This window comes from Catharus ustulatus, chromosome 5, assembly GCF_009819885.2.
Source record: "Catharus ustulatus isolate bCatUst1 chromosome 5, bCatUst1.pri.v2, whole genome shotgun sequence".
Classification (NCBI taxonomy): Eukaryota; Metazoa; Chordata; class Aves; order Passeriformes; family Turdidae; genus Catharus; species Catharus ustulatus.
In genome coordinates this window covers 18,142,667-18,162,977 of record NC_046225.1, presented here as the reverse complement: position 1 = coordinate 18,162,977, position 20,311 = coordinate 18,142,667, and the positions used below count along the sequence as shown (strand labels likewise).

Sequence of the window (20,311 nt, the reverse complement as noted above, 5' to 3'; positions counted from 1 at the left end):
TATCACCTGATTGAAAATAATTTCTCCTCACCAGTTTTTCCTGTTCTTGCCTGAAAAAAAAGGATATACACACAAACAGCAACAATGAACTACTGTGTTTATGTAGAAATAGTTTGAAAGAATGCTCTGTCCCTTCTTCCAAACAAGCTTTTTGGAGTTTTGTGCTGTACTATAACAAACCTAAAATGAAGGTAATTGGGGTGTCTGTAGGAGTTAGCAAACTGAAAATGACAGAGGGAAAGAAAAATCTGTCCTTATTTTATGGCTCAGAAGAAATGTGGAGCAAGGATATTGCATCATAACTAATTTCCAAAGTCTTTGCAGTCTGGTCATTCACACAAGCAGCAGGGAAGCAGGAAGAAATGCAGGATAAGAGACAGGGAAGGCAGAGAAAAGGCAGGGCTATGGTTCAGACCCAGTGAGTGCACACGGGTGTTGTGAGAGCTTGGGGAACTATCCCTTTCAGTCGGGCATTTTAACTGTTGACAGTCTCCCATCTTTTACTTTTGATTTCTTTTCCTTTTCATTCTTATTTAGTAAGGCAAAATCATTGTTATTTATGCATTTTGTTTAACACTTGCAAACATGTCCTGTGTTATTTTCTTGATTTATACCTTTCTCCCACAATTATTTGAGCAGCTGACCTTCCTTTGGGGCCATAATGACCATATATACTATTTAAACCGAAGTCCAAATCTGTACAAACAAAGTAAGCCCACAGACAAATTTGAAGGATGGTCCTAAATCTATGTCTTCTGCTCTTGAAGCTAGGAGTTCCTCATAGCTGTCATCATATTTCTGTTCAGCTCACACAAGTAATTTCACACATAAAGGAAAGACCTTTAGCAATTTTTGCCCATGATGGGCTGTATTTAATGCAGATTTGGCCTCCCTCCCAGGCAACTGGTGGCAGGATGAGAGGACATGGCCTCAAGCCTTGACAGGGGATGTTCAGGTGGAACATCAGGAGGAATTTCTTAATGAAATATTAGAATGGACTACCCAGGGAGCTGGTAGAGTCACCATCCCTGGAAGTGTTCATGAAATGACTGGACATGGCACTCAGTGCCATCGTATAGTTGACAAGGTGGTGTCAAAGGTTGGACACAATGACCACAGAGGCCTTCTCCAACCTAAATGGTTCTGTCATTCATTGCTGATGGTATTCCAGTTTACTTTGTTAACTCTTAGTCAATCTCTCTCCTTTTTTTTGTAAGCACAGTTCCCATTTTTCCAGAATTAAATGTTTTATAATAGTGTATACTCTTAAGCAGCTGTAATGACATGTGTTGGGGCCAAGGTAACAGCAATCAACTTAGACCCTAAAAGTTATTGATGAAAACTGTACTTGAAGTCTACCATGTTCTTCTAGAATGTGTCTAAATGCTGGGCCTGAAAATTGTCTAATGCTTGAGTAAGCTGGTAATGGTCCTTTTTTTGAAAGGAAATAATAGTACACCATTTTCTCATGTGTATTTTTTCCCTTCAGTAAGTAGCAATAAGTAACCTAGCAATGAATGGCTGAATCTTTTTTTTTCCCTTCCAAGACAATTTGCAGAGAATTTAGAGAAATCAGATAGAGCTGAAGATACGTAATTCTTTATCTAAACAAGTCTGTCATTTTAGGATTTTGTTTTAGTTGCTACCATTCTTGACTTTCCCATTCATCATGCTAAATCTGTGTGGATGTGAGATACACTGGTTTCCAATGGCTCAAAAAGCATTTAGAAAGCTTACAGTATTTATAAAAGACTTCTGGGCACTTCAGATCATTTTTATGGCATCTCCCAACTCCTGCAGATATGAATAGCAAGCTTTCTGGAAGTACTTGCTCACTGTTTGTAAACAGCCACGGGTTGTTTTGTTTGCAACTTGCTTTTTCTAAGATAGGAGTTTTCAACAGCAGCCACGGCAATCAGTGTTTTCAGAAACACTTGGGTTTGTTTACATGTAACATGTGAGTGCAGAAGACTGTTTTCAGCTCGCAGCCACCACAGATTTCTGAGGGTGGGGAAACAGGGCAAGGAAGTTCATTACAAGCCAGTGTGCTGGTTGTATCTACAGCAACTTCAGCTAGGAAGCAGCTTGCTGATAAAGCTTTTTTACCATGCACTCTTGACTGGAGCCCCATCTGAACAGAATGTTTTATTTTATTTCACCCTTGAGAACTCTCCTGCCATCAGGGCCATCATATAAAGCAGGAAGAATGGCAGCCTTGCATAGGGAATATTACTGCAATGGAGATACTGCTTATTTTAAAAACAAAATTGTGATAAATAATTGTACTTCTTATAAAACTGCTGAAAATATGTTTACACCAGGATGTTTTAGTAAGAACAAAAACTTCTTCCACAACAATTAAAGGTTTCCATCTTCTGCTGTGGATAATGCTCTAGCATGCGAACAGGAGTATTTGGCTCAGGCTTTCCAGCAGTCAGCTAATGTTAGGAAGAAGTATGGATTAATAAAATGAAAATGGAATGAAAAAACTGGACATTGTTTATTCTGTGATACAACCATGGCCTGAAGGGGTTAATGAAAGGCAGTTGTTTCTGCAGCCAGGTAGCAGCCATCAGTGACAGATGTGCAAAGCCGTTGTGTACACTTTTGTTCTTTGGAAATGTCCAAACTGTGTGTTGTCTTATTTTGTTTTGCACTCTCTTGCTCACCTGCACAATTGAGCTGCTAGGGATATCGCAACTGAGATTGCTAGGGAGATTGCAAGCTTTGCAATTGCCTCGATGCACATATTATCCCACTGTAAAAGGTACTTAATCACCAGGTTCCCACTGATTTTGGTGGGATTTAGCTGCAGTGTTGCTCCTAATAGCTGCTTTCAGTCATTGCCTGGATTCAGAAATAATGGTTTCTTTCCCCCTTGCTGCCAATATTGATGCTATTATTGTCAAGAAAAAAAAATTGAGCAAAAACATCCCAGATGTAAGGAGAGTGAGCAATACCCTCGAGACAGAGCCAGGCAGGCCTGGGTTAGCAGGGAAGCTTGGCAGGAGCTGTGCTGGCTATGCAGCTGGAAATGGTGTGTGAGGAAAAACCAGCCACTGGTCTCAGTGTGAATTCCAAGCATTTGAGGGGCTGGGTTCAGCTGTAACTTGATTGGTAAAGGTGAGGAAATGATAATACAAACTCTGGAGTAAATTGGATGGGCTTGTCAGAGCCAGACCAGACAAAATGTTGCCATGGTTATTGAGTCACCCAAATAAAGAGAACACTGTTCACTCTGAAGTACAAAGGCTCAGGATGGCTTTGTGGTCCCTCACAAGGGCTGTGGGCAGAGATGACTGTTCAGATTTGCTGTGCTGTCATTAGGGAATGCAAATCAGAGCATGAAGATGAAAGCAGAGGGGTGACAAAGTGCCTCAGGAACCACCTATCCTGGTTGATGCCTAAAATGTTCTCCTGGGATTTCAGGCTGATTGTTTCCTATTCTGCATAATGCATGGGTAGGCTGACTGATTTTATTGACCCTCACTTATTTTTCAGTGGTTTCCATTGTGAGCCCAACCACCTCAGGTGGACCATAAATAAGTTTCAGTGACTGATACAAAACCATCTTCACAGTGAACAATCTGCATTTTAGTTTTTAAAAATAAAGTCAACTATAATTAGTTTGAAGACATCTGAAGAAAGATTTGCATGGATTGTTTAACAGCATAAAAAGGGGAGCATACATTTATTATAATTTTAAAGTATTGTTTTTTCCCATATTTTAAATAGTAAAATGAGAATTAGTTTAAGTACTATTTCTATTATGGAAATTAGTCTTCTAAGTGCTACTCATACATATGTGGTATTAATCTGTACCCCATTGAATCTGTTGTTTTGTGAGAGGACAAAAAAGAAGGGGAGACAAGAGGAAAGAAAACCAGTACAATTACTGCTGGGGGAGATAGTGAAGATGAGGACCCAGCTTGAAGGATTTAGAGGGAAGGGCAGCAAGGGCAAAGAAAGTCATTAAAACAGAGAGGTAGCCTCTGGTGGATCATTTGAATTTCAACTTCAGAGTAATTTTCATGCCATTTAGCCATAACCACAGCAGGAATAAAGAGGACTAAACACATTAAAATGACAAAGTCATACAAGGAGGGATTGTGGCTCATGCTCATTATATTTGATAACATTCAACGATACAACAGGCTGAGTTAGTGCCATATCAAAGATTTTGAGTGTTTACAGAAAAAAAGTGGTATGCAACAGCAGACTGTAGCACACTCATTCAGGGTCCATGGTACATTGAGTACCCATTAATTACTGAAAAGAAAGGATTTCTGGCCTCAGAAAAACCTCCAAAATTAGTGGGCTTGGATTGAAAACTCTCATCAATTCTTAACTGCTCTACTTAACCACAAGCCACGATAAGATGCCCCCTGAAGTTGGAGGGATGCTGTTCAGTGCTGAACATTTTGTAGTTCAGATAGCCAGCACCCAGACACACATGCCCATGGACATGCCTCAGCACCACTGCTTGTGGTGGGGAATCCTCATTTCTCTTTGGAACAACAAAACGTACATTTATGCATCTGAGGGAAGATGGATTCTCTTATGCACATGATGGCAGGAATTCAGCCATTTCATGGACATTCATCTTCAGATCTTGCAAGGTACATTAAGTAATATTAAGAAGAGAACTGAAGATTCCCATGTGTTTTCAAGAAAAGCTCCTGGTAGTGGAAAACAAAATAATTCAGGGAATTATTCAGCATTCTGTGCTTCAATAGATTGACATAGATCATAGTTAGATATTTTTTAAAAGTGAGTGAGACAAACACAGAGACACAGAAAAACCTTGTCAAATATCATTAGCAAAGGCAATAACCAGAAACAAACCTGGCCAGTCACACCAGGGGTTAGGATATCAAGAAGTTAGAGCAGCATGGGACTTTGTGAAGAATAAGAATAAAAACCTGAGGGTTTGATTTTTCAGGCAGCCAAGCATCAATTAAAAATATTTCTTTATTGGACTGGTACTTGAAAAATCATATACAGACTGAAGTTAATTTCATCTTGCCTCAGTAGTTAGTGACTATAATGAAGAAACAAACATGATCCTAGAATTACAGAACTCAAACTTACAAAATACTTTGGTTATATCATTTAATCTTGTGTGCTTTATAGGTCAAATGCTAAAATCTGTGTGAAGCCAATACAGCAGTGCTTGCTTAAAACATATCACCCAAGGAAAATCCAGCTGTGGTTTAAATATTTTAAGCAGCAGAGAGAATCCACCAAATTCATTATGGTGTTTATCCTATAACTAAATAAAGTGCTAAAAACACCTTATTTCTAATCTGAATGTATTCCTCTTGGGGTTTTTTTTGCTGCCAGATTAAAAAAACCCTAGTTTATCATCATACCGGTTACATAAAAAAAAAAATGAATCAATTAAATACTGCCATATCAAAGTATGCAGCAGATAATGGCAGGCAAAATTAAAAAGAAATACATTTTTTTCCAAACAGAATATATACACATGATTATCAATTGATACAATGAGCTAAGTAGTAATCCAGCATCTGAGTCATCAATATCTACCCATCCTTTTTGATTTGCCATTAGGGTGTAAAGGAATGATCAAAATGAGCTTTCTCTTGAGAAGTGATTCTCAGCGATTTTGTGTAAGTATGTCTATGCAATTTAACATCAGAACAGAATTAGATTTGTGCTTCCCAGTCATATCAATATGAGGAAGATGCTTTGTTTTCTCCCATCTCCAACCTGAGGACTCCTTGGGGTTGTGCACATGGCTATAACCAAAGAACATCTTGGAGGATCAGCACTAGATAAGCCATTACACTGGGAAGCTTAGTGCTGTTAAAGAAGCAAAGTATTTAAATTCAAAGCTAAATTCACCTGCAAGTTGCTTCCTTTGACTAACAGCAGACATTTAGGACTGACTTAGGTACGATACAACAAGTAACCACTGAATGTAGTTACTGGTGGATACTTGGCTGCTATAGAGCCAGTTGCCAGTCTGAGCCAGACTTCCTGACCATAATTTAACTCTAATAAAGCATTTCCAGTAATTACTCTGTCAGTGTACTTGTTGTTACTAATGTTTTCAGCCTGAAAAGTGAGTTTGTCTATTCCATCAACAACCAGATAGCCAGAGGCACGTGGACTAAATGATTCAATAGTATATTCAAAAACATAGACTCCCAGGTATGGAACATGGAACTTCCCAGTTGCTGGGGCAAATGAGGCGCCGTAGTTGACATCCAGATTGTTAAATCTGATGGGTCCTGGAGTTGTCATTCCGTATGTATGAGAAGCAAAAAAAGCCACCATAGGTGCATATCTGTATGATCCTTTTGAAAAATCTGTAAAGGAATAAAGAACAATTTCAAGTGATGTTACATTGTATAAAGGCAACTTAGAACAGCCATAAGACCAAAAGCAGATTTTCTGATGTCACATCATCCTGTGGATGACAGAACTTGAGCAACTAAAACATAGTATTCCTGCATAAACACATCTTTTTATATTGTAGTGAAAGTATTTATCTTCACAATTAGTCTAGGTGTATCCACCTAAGAAAAATTTAGCAGCAGCAAGGTAACTTTATGTCTGTCTATACTGTGTTATCATTAAGGAAGCTTTCTTTCCACCCTACACACCCTCCTAGTTTTCCCACTCCAGAATCTCTTTCATTGTTCATATGAGTGAGCTGAAGCCAAGAATTTCAGCACAAATCTTAGACAAACAGTGAGGAGGTTTAGCACTCACGATGTTAAATGAGGGGATAAAAGTATATGGGTTTCTCCTCAAGCTGAGCCTGTACATGATCATTCCCTGCTTCTGTACAAATGATTTTGTTCACTATTCATATTTTCTCATGAGTAAAAATCAGCCAAATGATTGCTGAAAGATGCATAAAATTCACAATCCATGTGGCCTGGGTGCAAATTATTTATTGTATTTATTATTCTGAATAAGCACAATTTTCACTCTTTTTTTCTTTGGAAATCTTTCAAGGTCCGCATTCTTTGTTGATGAAAGCCGGAGGCAGGCCTAAAATGTCTCCTTGAGGGCACAGTCCCACACATCCTGGTAGCTACTGATATTTGTAGAACATTTATGGCTGCATTGAGGATAGCATTTCCCAGTGATGTGATTTTACCTCCCCCTTCAAAATCCATGATGTCATGTTCGAATAGATCTACTGCACACCCTCCCACACTGCACACTTCAGCAGGGAGCTTTCCAGCTATTATGGCAGGTCCCAAACCAATTTAATCCCATCATCTGGTCATATTAAAAAAAGAGATCACGAGCCACCCGTGGGGATTGATGTCTTCAGCATCAAAACACAGGACTCTGCTGCTTGAGTTGTCACTCATTAAAGTGAAATGTGTGACCTCTGACCAGCAAATGCTCCGTAATTAGGCCCTGGGGCAGAGGCCTGGACTGATCCTGTATTGCTAAATCCTGTACTTGCCAACACTCAGGGAATTGTCGTTCACCAGCTTCACACTACAGTTGACTCCTCCAAAGGGGTGGCGGCAGGCACAGACAAACCCCAGTCTGTCATTGACACAGGTTCCTCCATTCTGGCATGGGGAGCTGGCACACGCTGAAAACTGCCCTGTGAAAGAGAGCCAGGAAAACCAACAGCCTCAGTTGTAACCTCATGACAGTGGCACTTCCCAAGTATGCAGTATTTTGGGAAAGACTCCTTGTCAATTTGCAATTTCTGTTGAAGTTCTTTGTGAACTTCAGTTTGTGTCCAGCCTCCCTCTTTACCTGAACACAGCATACCCTCAGCTATCCTCCAAGATATTCAAGATTACCTGGAAGTTCTGGAAGTTCTGAGGTCTCAGAGGGTCAGGTACATGCAGTAAGAAAGAAAATCCTCCAAAGATTAGTTAGCTCTTTCTCGACTGAGCCATCTTATCCTTTGGTGTACCAGAAGAGATTTTGTACTGCTGGTGTATAGGTTGGACTGTTCTGTCTACAACATTTTTCACCCAGGCACATAACAAACACTGCAGGAGAGTCAGGCTCCTGGTGATGAAAGGTCCTAAATGCTATCCCAGCCACTTCCAGTACTTGTCCATAAATAAGTCCCTGATTCCAGTATATCTATCCAGGTTGTTGTAGAAGTTTTGGATTGCAAGCAAGAAAAATTATACCAAACAGGTAGCTTTGCAGAGTACCCTCACTGAGGATTTCCTTGCCTCTGCTCCCAATTAGGTATGACTTGGCCAAATTACACTCAGCCAATGCAGAGAAATCTGTCCAGCCAGTGCTGCTGAGCTCTGAAACAGTAATTACGAAGTGTAATTGAATAATGCAATGTCGTAGCAGTTTTTTGAGGGGAGAAAATTTGGGTCACATTAAAAAAATAAATATTGCTATGAAAATTTCTGAATGCAAAGTGTCCCCAAATGATATTTTTTTTCTTTCTCTTGGTTTGGTCCAATAAAAGTCAGATATTCTAGAAAACAAACCTTTTCTTTGCCAGGAATTACCAGCAGAACTCTAGGGATGAGAACTCCACACAGTCCTGTTATGGTAAATCTAGGTTGGTAGGTCAGAACTGAAAAAGTCTTGCATAAAAGCATCTAGTTATTGCCAGGAAAATGCTGACCTGGATTTCACATACATATTTCAGCAATTCCAGTGTTATCTTCATTTTCCCAACCAGATATTTCACAGACTGCTGCATTAAGGCAAACTGTTTCTGTGCGATATTTTAGTTCACTGAGCAGAATGCTGAGGCACATTGTACAGTGACACTTGAATTTCCTCTGATACAGCATATGGATTTATTAACACAACAGTCATTCTTTTCACAGAAAATAATGTCTATTCTGTAATGCCTGAAATAAAGCAATTTAGGACTGTCATGACTGGGGTCACAGCACAGGCAACTGGACATGAGAAAATAATGGTTTTCTTCTCAGATAATTTTTTTCTACGTCCTTCATTGAAGTTATTTTTCACTCACATTTACCAAGCACCCACAACATTTCACTGATATTTACCAAGCATCCACATGTTTATCAAGTGTCAAAGGAAAGCAGAAAAGGAAGGAAAACAGCTGATTGTGCTGACTGTATCGTACTCACAAAATACAAAAGCTTCCTGTAAGAACACAGCAGTCTCTCTGGTAATTGGCCTCTACTTAGCATAAACAAGAAGTAAACCCAAGAAACAGGAAAAAGATCACTAAAAGGAAATGATAATGAGATTGAGACTAATATTTTGGAAGTCTGCTGTGGGGTGATTCTACCTGAACTTAACCTTGGAGCTAATTCAAATTCAGACAGAGTTTTATCTACATTAAATTAACCCTCGCAGTGAAGAACTGCTTAACAGCAACAGGGAAGCTCCTCCATTTGCTGGAATAGAAATTGTGTGGAGGCTTGAGTTAAATTAGGATTTTCAGAGCAAGAGGCAAATACTGCAGATCTCCACTGTGCCAATAATCTCTATGTAACTATTCTACACTAGCATCTTTCTGCTGTAATTTCTGTCTGAGGCTGCTCCTCTGTCCAGTATTTTCTCTTTTCTTGCTAAAGGGTGTGCTGAGACACTCTGTCTGTTATCTCCTTGGGGTAAAGATGTTAGAAGGTTCAGATTAGGAAAGGATCTCCTACTAAAGCAAATATTTTACTGCTAATTAATGTTTCACAACTTAGTAGTGTAGATGAGTAAAAGAGAGAGACTATAAATTGCAGGCTTAAACTGTCACTATTACTACCAAAGAATAAAATGTAGTTGCTAATTACACTTGGTACACTAGTAATGAGAAGAGCCAGTTAATGCTCAGTTTTTCTACTCTCTGGGAGGGCAGACAGCCAGAAGCTCTTTTGGGAAATAGACAGTCAATGCTGTGCAAACAAATCTCAAACAAATAATGAAGATCTGTTAGTATCTACTGGGGTGTTGTTAGAAACAAAACAAATATTCAGCAATTTAATGGTCTCTTTATGGAAAGGATTGACTCCAGTAGTTCAGTTTGGAATTCTTCTGATCAGGAGGTAACCTAAAAAGATATTCTCAGTATTCAGTTATCAGCGCTTGCTTCTCAGGAAGCCCTAGGAGCCTGGAAGAACCTGGGAATCTACTAAACCACCCTGCTGGCACAGGGTCAAACTGATTGCCAGCTTATAGTTATTAATTACCTGTCTTAGCACCCTCAGGCAGTGGGCAAAAAGCAAGGAGGAGAGAGCTGTCCTCTCCAGTTTTGGGTGGGGCAGAATGCCAGGGCTGATCTGAGCTATTTGGACTCTAGCAACTCTGTTTCTCTATTACGCAGAGGTATTTTCTAATTCCAGTGTGATGATTTAAGGCTCACTAAATTAAAAACAACACAACAGTTTCATCAACCCATTAGTCTAAAGAGTAAATATGCAAATTTGAAGTGTATGTCACCAAGCTGAACTGGAATAACTATCTCATTAGTGCAATTAAAACACAAAATAGAAAACATTTGAATCGGTTAATTTCACTGGAAATTAAGGCTTTGATGATAGAGCAACAATGGAAGCTTGCATTTCTGTCAGGATTTAGAAATCTTGTGAAAATAAAATCCAAAATAAGACACAAACAAAGCGAGAATGAAATGAAACTACCTCTGACACATATGCACTGTTTAAATACATAAATAGAACACAGCTTTACTCTCAGTTATTCATGTTGATAGGAGGGTGGGATAATCTGAATAAAGCAAAACTCACAACTAATACAAGACATGCAACAAGAGAGCACATTCACATTTGGAAAAGACAGCAGCCTCTAGACTCCCTAGAGAACAGCACTAATAGCAAGAGGAAAATGGAAACGGAGCTAAACTGCCCTCAACTGCATCACACATTTCTGTAGGAGAACAGTGCATTGGAAAGTAGGACCAGTCATAACCCAAACCCAAGAGAAACTAAGAGTTACTGTGTGTGTATATATGCATATTAAAAAATATATATATTTTAATGTTGTCTTCTCCTCTTAGATACTGAAGGTGTCTTAAGACATCATTTTTTTATCCACTCTGTCCAACCCTGGTTTGCTGTTAGAGTCAGTATCAGGTGGAGTGTTGGTACTTTCACTCCTCATACATGTATTGCAGCCTCTACTTTGACACAGAACTTTTCTTTAGCTCATTCCACAATATGGGAAGTCTGTAAATTTTTATGTCCCTGCATACGCAGTGCAAACTCACATTGCTTTCTTCTGCTTTCAACTAATTGCTTCGCAAAGTATTTCCTCAGGGTCAAATCCTGAACACATTAAAGCAAAACCCTAATCTGTTAGGGTAGGTTTAAATATTGAACATATTGGAGTCAATGAAAATTGTCATTCACCTCTTTCTAGATTTTTTTTAGTTGAAAAAGTCAATCTAAGATTAAATACGTTTTATAATTAGCCAATTATACCTTAGAATTTCTTCTAGAATTTTTAGTAGAGGTAGCACAAATATCTGGTGGTGTCCTAGAAATTGCAAGAAAAAGCTTTCATGGAGAAGTAAAATCTACCCAGGCAGAAGATGGATATTTGTTAATTAGGGTAATGGTCTTGCTTCTTTAACTTACAGAAATATAATGTATGGCTTTGCTAGGCATGAAATTTGTTAAGTACAAAATCTCATTACCAATAGAAAAGTCAGCATAAACCTTGCTATGTGGAAACCTCATATAAAAATAAGGCTTCTCAACATCTGCAAAGAACTGCACTTTCTGTAAGTAAGCATATATCCAATGCCACCAAGCAAGTTATTTGTTAAATTGAGTATAAATAATAAATGGGAAAAACATTAATTCGTCAGCATGGAGTGAAAACCAGAGAAGGTGGCACCTTCCTGTGCTTCAGGCAGGTAACACTAGTGATACTTTCCAACAAAGTACATGGTGTGGGAAGGATCAAAGACATCTCTTATTTTCTCTTAATTTCAGTTTTGAACAAACATTTTGAATTTCCATCCTGTGCAGTGCCAGTAACAGACATAAAACAAAAATGACTGAGGAAGAATCACAATTTTGAATAGCAAAATATTAAAATTACTTTGTGCATTAAATGTGATCACCTCCTCTAGTAGCTGTGTCCGTTCCCTAACTGAAAAGATAACCAAGGACTGAAATCCCTCAGTAGGGATGACTTTCATCAGAAACCAAGCTACTCATGGGATTATGGCTTTAAAAAGGATCCTTTCCATTCATCATTAAGAAATGGTTTCCCTAGGACAGGAAGAGATGAAGAAGAAAAGTGGAAAGCAAGGAAAAAAGCATGGAGAGGGAAAAGGAGATTGCCCATGGCCTTAGCACATGAACAAGAGTAATAGCTCTTATGATCTCTACATATGCTTGCAATGGGGACCAAGTATTGGTTTAGAAATGTCCATAATTTTAAGAGCATTTTACAGAAAATATTCAGGTCCGGATCTTCACGAGTATCTGGACGTGTCTCTGTCATTAAGAAATCTGTCTAACTTTAATGTGAATTAGAGTCATCTCAGTATTTCAAGTCATTCACTCGCTCGTCATTTTCTGTATTGTGCCAGAAATTTTGTTTCCATAAGCCATTATCTCACTGAAGTATGATTGCAGAAGTCACAACTCAAGAGTTTGTACTTCTGTGAATTCATTCATAATTCATTTAACATGATGGTATTTGAATTTAAGTTCAGAAGCAGATCACACTCAAAACTTCCTTTTTAAGAATGGCAGCTCCTGCTTAGCTGAGTTGCTGTCCAGGTGGACTGGAGCCAAATTTACTTTATTGGCTGGATTCCTGCTTTTTCAGGAACACATGCTGTAACTAACTACACTTCTCAATGAAGTCCTGAAGGAGCCAACAAAAGCCTCATTACAGTAATTTTTGTTCACTTGCATCAGGTTTTTAATACCTTTCATCCCTGCTGACACTGCAAAGTACTGATGCAACTCCATATTTCTCTCCCAGCTTGCATACATTTTTTCCTACTGAAATCGCTAATTGAGATGCAGGCATAAAATTCTTGTTCTTTAGATTTTGTCTGAATTGTCAGGAACTTTTCAAAGGTCAGGTTCTCAGCTGAGTGTGTGTGTGCATGAATATATATCTTTAACTGATCAGAAGGGAATGTATTAAGGAAAATTAAATGGAGTGTAAAATCTCACAAGCAAAATAAATTGTATTGTAAGCAAAAGACTAATCTCAAGTTCCTCTGATGCACACTTTACAGCAGTCTTTAGACTTTTTATTTACTCTCAAGTTCTGCCACTCAGTTCATCACAATGGTTACATAAGTCTTTATAAAACATACCTTGATTTTTAGTACAGTAAAATGCATTACCTGGATCTATTGCATTATCTGTGTTTCTCTGGCTTCGGCTTGCCAGGCTCATGGTGGCATTTCCTCCCACTTTTTTTGCTGGGGGCGGTTTCTTTAGAACTGGTTTCAGCTGCTTCTGAAGTTTGGTGATATTGTTCATTGCATTTATCATCGATATGTCAACATGCTGGGTTAAATTCGTCAAAATGGCTCCTGCTTTTACTTCTAACACAGATTCAATGAGCTCCTTGAGGCCTGTCTGCAGCAGGGGGATATCTGGCTGAGCCAGTTTAATTAGCACAGGTATGCTTGTGTTCACTTTCTGGATGCTGTTGTTGGCATCCTGGCACAGCCCCCAGGCCTCATGAGCAGTCTTGTTCACAAGTGGAATGACATTTGAGAAGCGGATCGACTTGGCTTCCAGGGCCTTAATCCTGGAACTCAGTGCCTGGAGCTGCAGTGAGACCACCTGTTCTTTCTCTGTTGTGGCAGCTTTGGTTTGTTTTAGTGAGGCACAGTTGTTTGCCAAAAACTTGGAAATTTTTGACTCAACATTCAGGAGGCGAACCTCATGGTCCTTTGAACCCTCTACAGAGTCCAATAGTTTTTCTTCCAGGCGGCTGATATCTTGTTGCTGCTTTTCCACTTTCAGTGACGTATTGTTTAAAACATAGAAAACTCTACTGAAATTGCGGAGGACACTTTTGTCAGACTCCTTGTATGGAAGATCAGAAAGAGATGATGCTACTTGTGACGTAATTTCATATCTCTTGTTATAAAGCAGTGACTGGAGGGATTCATTCAACTGTTGGAACTGGGGAATAAAAGCCAGGAGGCTGTCCAGTTTCTCAGCTCTGCCACAGCAAACTTCAGTCTCATTTCTTAGAGCATGTAGCATGTCTTTCAGCACATAATTATCTTGAATAGAATCGATAGCATTGTTTACTACTATCATGGTCTTGTTTAATCCATCCTCTATTTCCATGGAGCATTCATTAACACGACTCTCAAACACCTCCTGATAAGCCTGAGATTCATTTTTAAGTCCTTCCTGTGTTTTGGAAAGTTCCTTCATTGCAGAACTCATTCTGTTAATCATGACTGTGAGGTTTTCAAGTTTCTCTTTGAATTCTTTAGCTTGGAGTTGTTGTTCATACTCTGAAGTCAGACTAAAAGGTACCCCTTGTTCAATCAAGGGTTGCAGGATCTCCATGTCATAGCACAAGTCATTAATTTGCTCATTCATTCTCTCCATCTTATTGCCCAATGGAAGGAACACATCAGAGAGACTCTTGTTTAGAACAATCACACTCTCTTGGACTGCTGCCAGCCGTGCTTGGAAATCTGTCCTGCTCTCTGACATCATGTCATCACAGACCCCCAGAACAGAGTCTCTCTGAATTTCCAGTGCAACACTCAGATTGCTGATCTTGCTGTCTTGGACTCTTAAATCATCATAGATCTCCAGCACCATCATGCCTTGTCTCTTCACTTTCTCATGCAGTGTGGTCATGTACTCTGTAACATTGTACTCCATGACTTTATCTGCTGAGGGGAGATTCTGTCTTGAAAACTGTTCAGCTGATAGCAGTTGTTCATGAGCATCTCTCATTTCAGTAAGGGTCCTATTTAAAGACTGATAATAAATTACACTTCTTGACTGTTGATGCTCCAAGTTAGCTTCCAAGGATTTCTGCTTTTCTTGTAGAGCTTTCACAGGTTTGTCACAAGTGAGGGCCATTTCCTCTCTCATCTGCACCATATGACTCTTCAGCTCCAGAATGTCAAGCTCTGTTGGCCCACTATCTTTCTCCTGAGCAAATTTATTTTGGGTTTCATTCAGATGCTTGACTAATTCTTTTGTATTTTCAAGGTCACCTGACATACTAGACATAGTCTTGAAAATTTGAGCTATGGTTTCTTGCATTTCACCTTGAAATACTTGAAAGTGTCCTCCAACCATGTCTTTGATTAAGTCATTAATACTTCTGGATTTGAGACCTTTGGGGGAAAGAAGACAATCAAATCAGCTGTGTTAGTAACATGTAAGTTTTTCCCACAATGTGAACAAACACAGTACTGCACAGAGGTGAAACACACATCCCTGCCCAAATTTACCTACACACAGAGCAAAATATTTAGCTGAAGAATGTGGAGGATGCTTACAGTTTATATACAGTTATGCTGTTTGAGGATTCATCCCTTTTTCTACTGAAATCTGTGGGACTTTTGCTAGTATTTTGGAAGGGTAAACTCTACATGTGGTATCAATTTTGACCTCTTACCTAAACTATTTCTGAGCACTGAAAGGAGGAAATCTGTGTGCTTTTGTGGCTTGCTCATAAGAAATGATGTGTCCTTTCTCCACTAGGAAAGTAAGGCAAAAAATTCTGCTTTTCAACATCATGGTCAAGAAATGAAAGCATAGATTATTACCTTCCTACTGTATTGTATGTGCTAGGCGATGATGCAACACACCATTGTGAGAAGGAAGCAAAATAAAAAGAATAGGCTTATTGAATGGCTTAAGTTAGTAACACTACAACTGCTGCAAAATGGAGACATTTTAAAGGTAGAAACTTTAAGTCTTGCATGCTATAACTCATTAAATAACTCCTAGGAATTCTAATCCTTAAAAGGACTAGGCTGAAGTAAATGTGTGGGAATTCTGCCCCCATGGACAACATGAAAATGTTTCCCATATAGCCTTAGGGAGGTCAAGACTGGCATAAAAGAGTTCAGCATAATATATATCAATCAATTAGAGCATTAGTTCTGCTCTGGTGTGAGATTAGAAGGAATTTATTAATTTATTCTCCAAAGGTAGCTCCTCTGTCCAACTAAAACACTGAAGCATTCTTTGCTCAATTTTCATAAACCCTATGAACATTTGCAGCCAGACTGTGATATAATGATTAAACTCTTCAACCTCTTCAATGCCTCAATGACCACGGGTTCTCTGATTAAAACTGTATTGATAAAGGCAGAAATTATCCCTTCTTCCATTTTCTTCTCAATTAATTCTACAGCCTGGAATTTATTTTTCATCTCTAAAACACTGAGGCATGTTTTGAAAACTTATTTGAAGGTACATTCTCAGCAAGTGCAGTAAAACATCAGGAAATCAGACCCAAGTTTGCTAGTCCAGGAAAGAGCCACATCAGAGATCTAGCATGAAGTTTCCTAAGAATTAAACTCCATTATTATCAACTGAGGTCCCAACAACAGTAATAATACTGAGATTACCTTTATTATTTTCCTCTTCACTATCTAAAGAGCAAGTCAATGAGTAGACAGATGCATGTACATGAATGTGCATATGTATGTGCACACTGAAATATCTGAGAATAAAGGTGTCCTGGCAGCTGAGAGGAAAAACCAAGATCTGAACCAAGTTTAAAAACTGACATTAGAAAAAACATTCCAAGTGATAATTTGATCTGGTTACCTCATGATGCTGATAAGTGTTCTGTGCTCTAAGAGACACAACGAGCTGTGAAGAAAAATTTAATGGCTGTGGAAAGAACCAAGATTACTCTAAACCTTCTGTGAGGAATCAATTAAATTCATTCATCTCAGCAACAAATCTTGGTAACACACCATTCATCTGAAAGAAGCATTCCAGAGGTTCTATCCCAACCTTTTCTTTCTGTGTCAGCCAAGAAGGTGCCAGCCTCACTCTCTGCTATTCCAGCTCCATGTAGTTGGATAGTGAGAGTATGGAGCTCAGCTCTGGTTTTCAGGTGTTCCCATTACCAGGGGATAAACTGATAAACCAGATAGCTTTGGTTTTCTCTCTACCCTGCTTTCTGGCTAGGACAACTGAGTAGCTCATAAGCAAAGTGCAGCAAGGGGCTATGGGAGCACACTTGTCAACACAAGGACCTGACCCAAACTTGGTGACAATTGAGCATATTGCTAAGCTTGAGCTGCAAATACTTGTGTGCACTCATGGATGTAACTCAATTTCTCTGTTGCTCATTTTGAAATAGAAAGGTCCAAAACTACCTGTGAATGTTAAAGATCTCTTGCACATTTTATGAGATTATAAATTTTAATTTTAGCTTCCTGGCAGAAAACCAACGGGTGTAATTACTCTATGTCAACATATACTCTTTTGCAGTTTCAATTATTTGAAGAATAATGTGCAAAATAAATGTATATACACAGGAGAGTGAATTGGGGTTATATATGTAGCTGCAAATGACATTTCTGACTTGGAAGTGATTAACACTTCATTACTGAGTTCATTTTGAAAGGAGTGTACATTGTAATAATGAAAAGGAAAGCTGTGTTTAATAATGAAGAGGAAAGGTGTTAAGTATGGAGTTAAAGGAGGAAGAAAAGAATAGCACGAAGTAAGCAGAGTTTCTTAAATCAAAAATAGCACAAAATTATTTTCCCTAAGTAACAAATGGGAACAGTTTCCCGAGTACTGAAAGCATTTTTAAAAATGCACAACAGGTTTCACTAGCAAAATAGAGGAGCATACCAGTTACTCCAGTGAGTGTTGTCCCGTATCAACAGATGACATATTTGTGTCACCAAATTCATACATGAAACCAAGAGTTAAAGACTTTTTAAACTGTATTGAATTGTTTGGTCACAAAATCAGGCCTTGCTCCTAAGAAACCTTGATACAAAGCTGGGTAGAACATTACAATTTCTGTGATAAGAAAAAAGGTGATGTAAGGACTATGAGCAAAGAACCTGGCACTACAGGAAGAAAATGGAGAAGTAGATGAAGAAGGAAAAAGTTAGAATAGTATGAAGCAACTACAGACTTAAATGTGCTTCAAAAGCAAGTTGCTTCAGGATGGCAGTGGTACTGGGAAAGTTGTGGTTTGCTTTAGGTGACCTTCTAAGAGTAATTTTTAGCAAGGCAGAGTGTCCAGTGTTACAGGACAGTATGGAAGGTCCTTTCAGGTCCTGCTACTTTAGGATGGTTTTTATGTATTTGAGTGCAACTGGCTGATACTTCCTGGACAGAAACTGCAGTTGCCATTTGTCATTGTACATACAAGCCAATAGACACACTAACATTTTCTTTCTCCCCTCCTTTCCTCATTCCTGCTGTTTACTTATGTAGAAGCCAAGAATAACCTATGTTGGAATGCTCACAATTAGAGCCAAGGAATGTAGTTGATAGCATCTTTTTCATTGGAGCCACTTTATTAGGAGATAGATTGAGAAGATAAATGAAAAAAGGGACATGAGCTTGAGATTTTTTCTGAGCAGGTATAAAACATTGCAGGTAAAAACAATAAAGGTTTGAAGAACATTTTCAAAGAAGCGGGGGTTTTGAACAGCACATTTTAATTAAGACTTAAAGCCTGAAATACAGATAGGGAGGGCAGAAGCAGAAACATACCACACTGAAAAACACCTCTTAGGCTAGCATGAAAATGACAGCTAGAACGAGTGAAATTAAAAAAAAAAAAAAAGAACTAGGAGAAAGCAGAAGGGAAATGGAAAACATTCAAAGACAAATTAAATGTGCACCCAAAGGTCAAGAATGCCATCTAGCAATATCTGGAGAGGTGAGAGCAGGTCACCGATCAAGAGATGGAATGAACTTGCATACAAGAGAGCCATCTAGCATGTGGCAGGAACAGCTCAGGAGACAGAGGACTGAAAATACAAGAAATGGGACCCAACTTGGTAAATTTGAGGGAGATGCAAAATCACTTATTGTTTCATTCAGTTTTATTTCAATGTAAGGAACTCCAGAACCTCTGTTCTATTTTCAAATAGTAGAAAAGTCCTCTGGATTCTGAAGTATAAAATATGGTTTGGGAAATATTCCTGAAAAATGAGAAAAATACTGCATATTGAGGAAATCAAAGTTTCAGTCTGAATCTGCTTTTTAAGCAACACTTTTATCTGGGTAACACACAGATCCTGCTGCAGGATTCACAACAAATGGAGGCATAATTCTGCTGGTGAGGATCTGCCCAAGCTCCTGATCTCTAGTTGTGCCTTTCTCATATACTGAACATGAGTACAGGTGTTTATCAAAAATAGCCTAATAGGATCAGGGACAAATTATTCAGCACAATGTTTGCTGTATTGTAAATACAACCACCACAGAACTCCTTACAGTTTGTCCTGTGTGTGTGAATTATGTATTAAAGAATATTAGTTAGACTTGGTAGCAAAACAAATACTACATCCTTTAGTGGCTGCCAGATAAACAAAAGCAGACATAAGAATATTTGCAGATGCTCTAAGTAAATGAAAATGCCTGGATAGTGACTTAAGCTACCATGTAGATGATGAAGCCCCCCAGAACACAAATTTTTTGTCACTATGAAAGACACCATAGCAAATGTTGAAATAAAAAAGTTCCTCTCTTTTGAAATGAAATTTTAAAAATTAGTTCTCTCTACAAGTGTTGAGTAATAGAATAGGACAGCCTATGATGATTTTTAGCTTATTTTTTCCCTGACACCTCTAACAGGGTGAGTGACTGCATTAATTTCTTTTTCTTACCTTTTAGAATAGACTGGAAGTCTCTGCCCTTATCTTCATTGATTTTGCCTTCCAGAGAAGAAAGCATCTTGCTCACATCATTCATTGCAGCAGCAATGCTGTCAACCTTCTTCTGTAGGAAAGTCAGTTTCATCTCCTGACTGCTAATCTTCTCGTTCATTTTTTGAAAGAGTGCTTGGTCAGGGTACAAAATGAGGAAAAAAAAAACAAAAACAAGTATTGTTAAATATTGTGGAGTGAATAAAAAAAGAGAAGGTATAATTGACTGAGAAACATTAGCTAAAAGTGGGTGAAACATTTCTGAATCTTTAGTTTTGAGTGGATCATCTTGATTTTTGTCATGTATCATGTATTAGTGAGATTCAGCAACACAGCGGTTACTAATTACTGAAGCATATGTATCCATTATAAAGTATTTATGATTCTACAAGAGTATTCTGAATGGTTAGCTCATTTTTATCAACATAATGCCGTTCTTCCTCCACCTAGCACCCTACAGGGTATTCAGTTAACTCTCATTTAGTCAATCTCCTTTAACACAATCACAAAAGC

General features: G+C 38.6%; 1 protein-coding gene across 1 annotated transcript in view; it reads right to left on the bottom strand.

Moving 5' to 3' along the window:
• Positions 1 to 5,380: 5,380 nt before the first annotated feature.
• Positions 5,381 to 20,311, bottom strand: part of MMRN1 (multimerin 1) — a 40,668-nt gene continuing 25,737 nt past the window's right edge. The window contains exons 5-8 of the mRNA XM_033060665.1: positions 19,760 to 19,933; positions 13,289 to 15,268; positions 7,454 to 7,600; positions 5,381 to 6,335 (exon numbers count right to left, since the gene is read on the bottom strand). Of these exons, the coding sequence (XP_032916556.1) occupies positions 5,914 to 6,335; positions 7,454 to 7,600; positions 13,289 to 15,268; positions 19,760 to 19,933 (2,723 nt within the window). The 3' untranslated portion in view covers positions 5,381 to 5,913. The remainder of the gene's footprint in view (positions 6,336 to 7,453; positions 7,601 to 13,288; positions 15,269 to 19,759; positions 19,934 to 20,311) is intronic.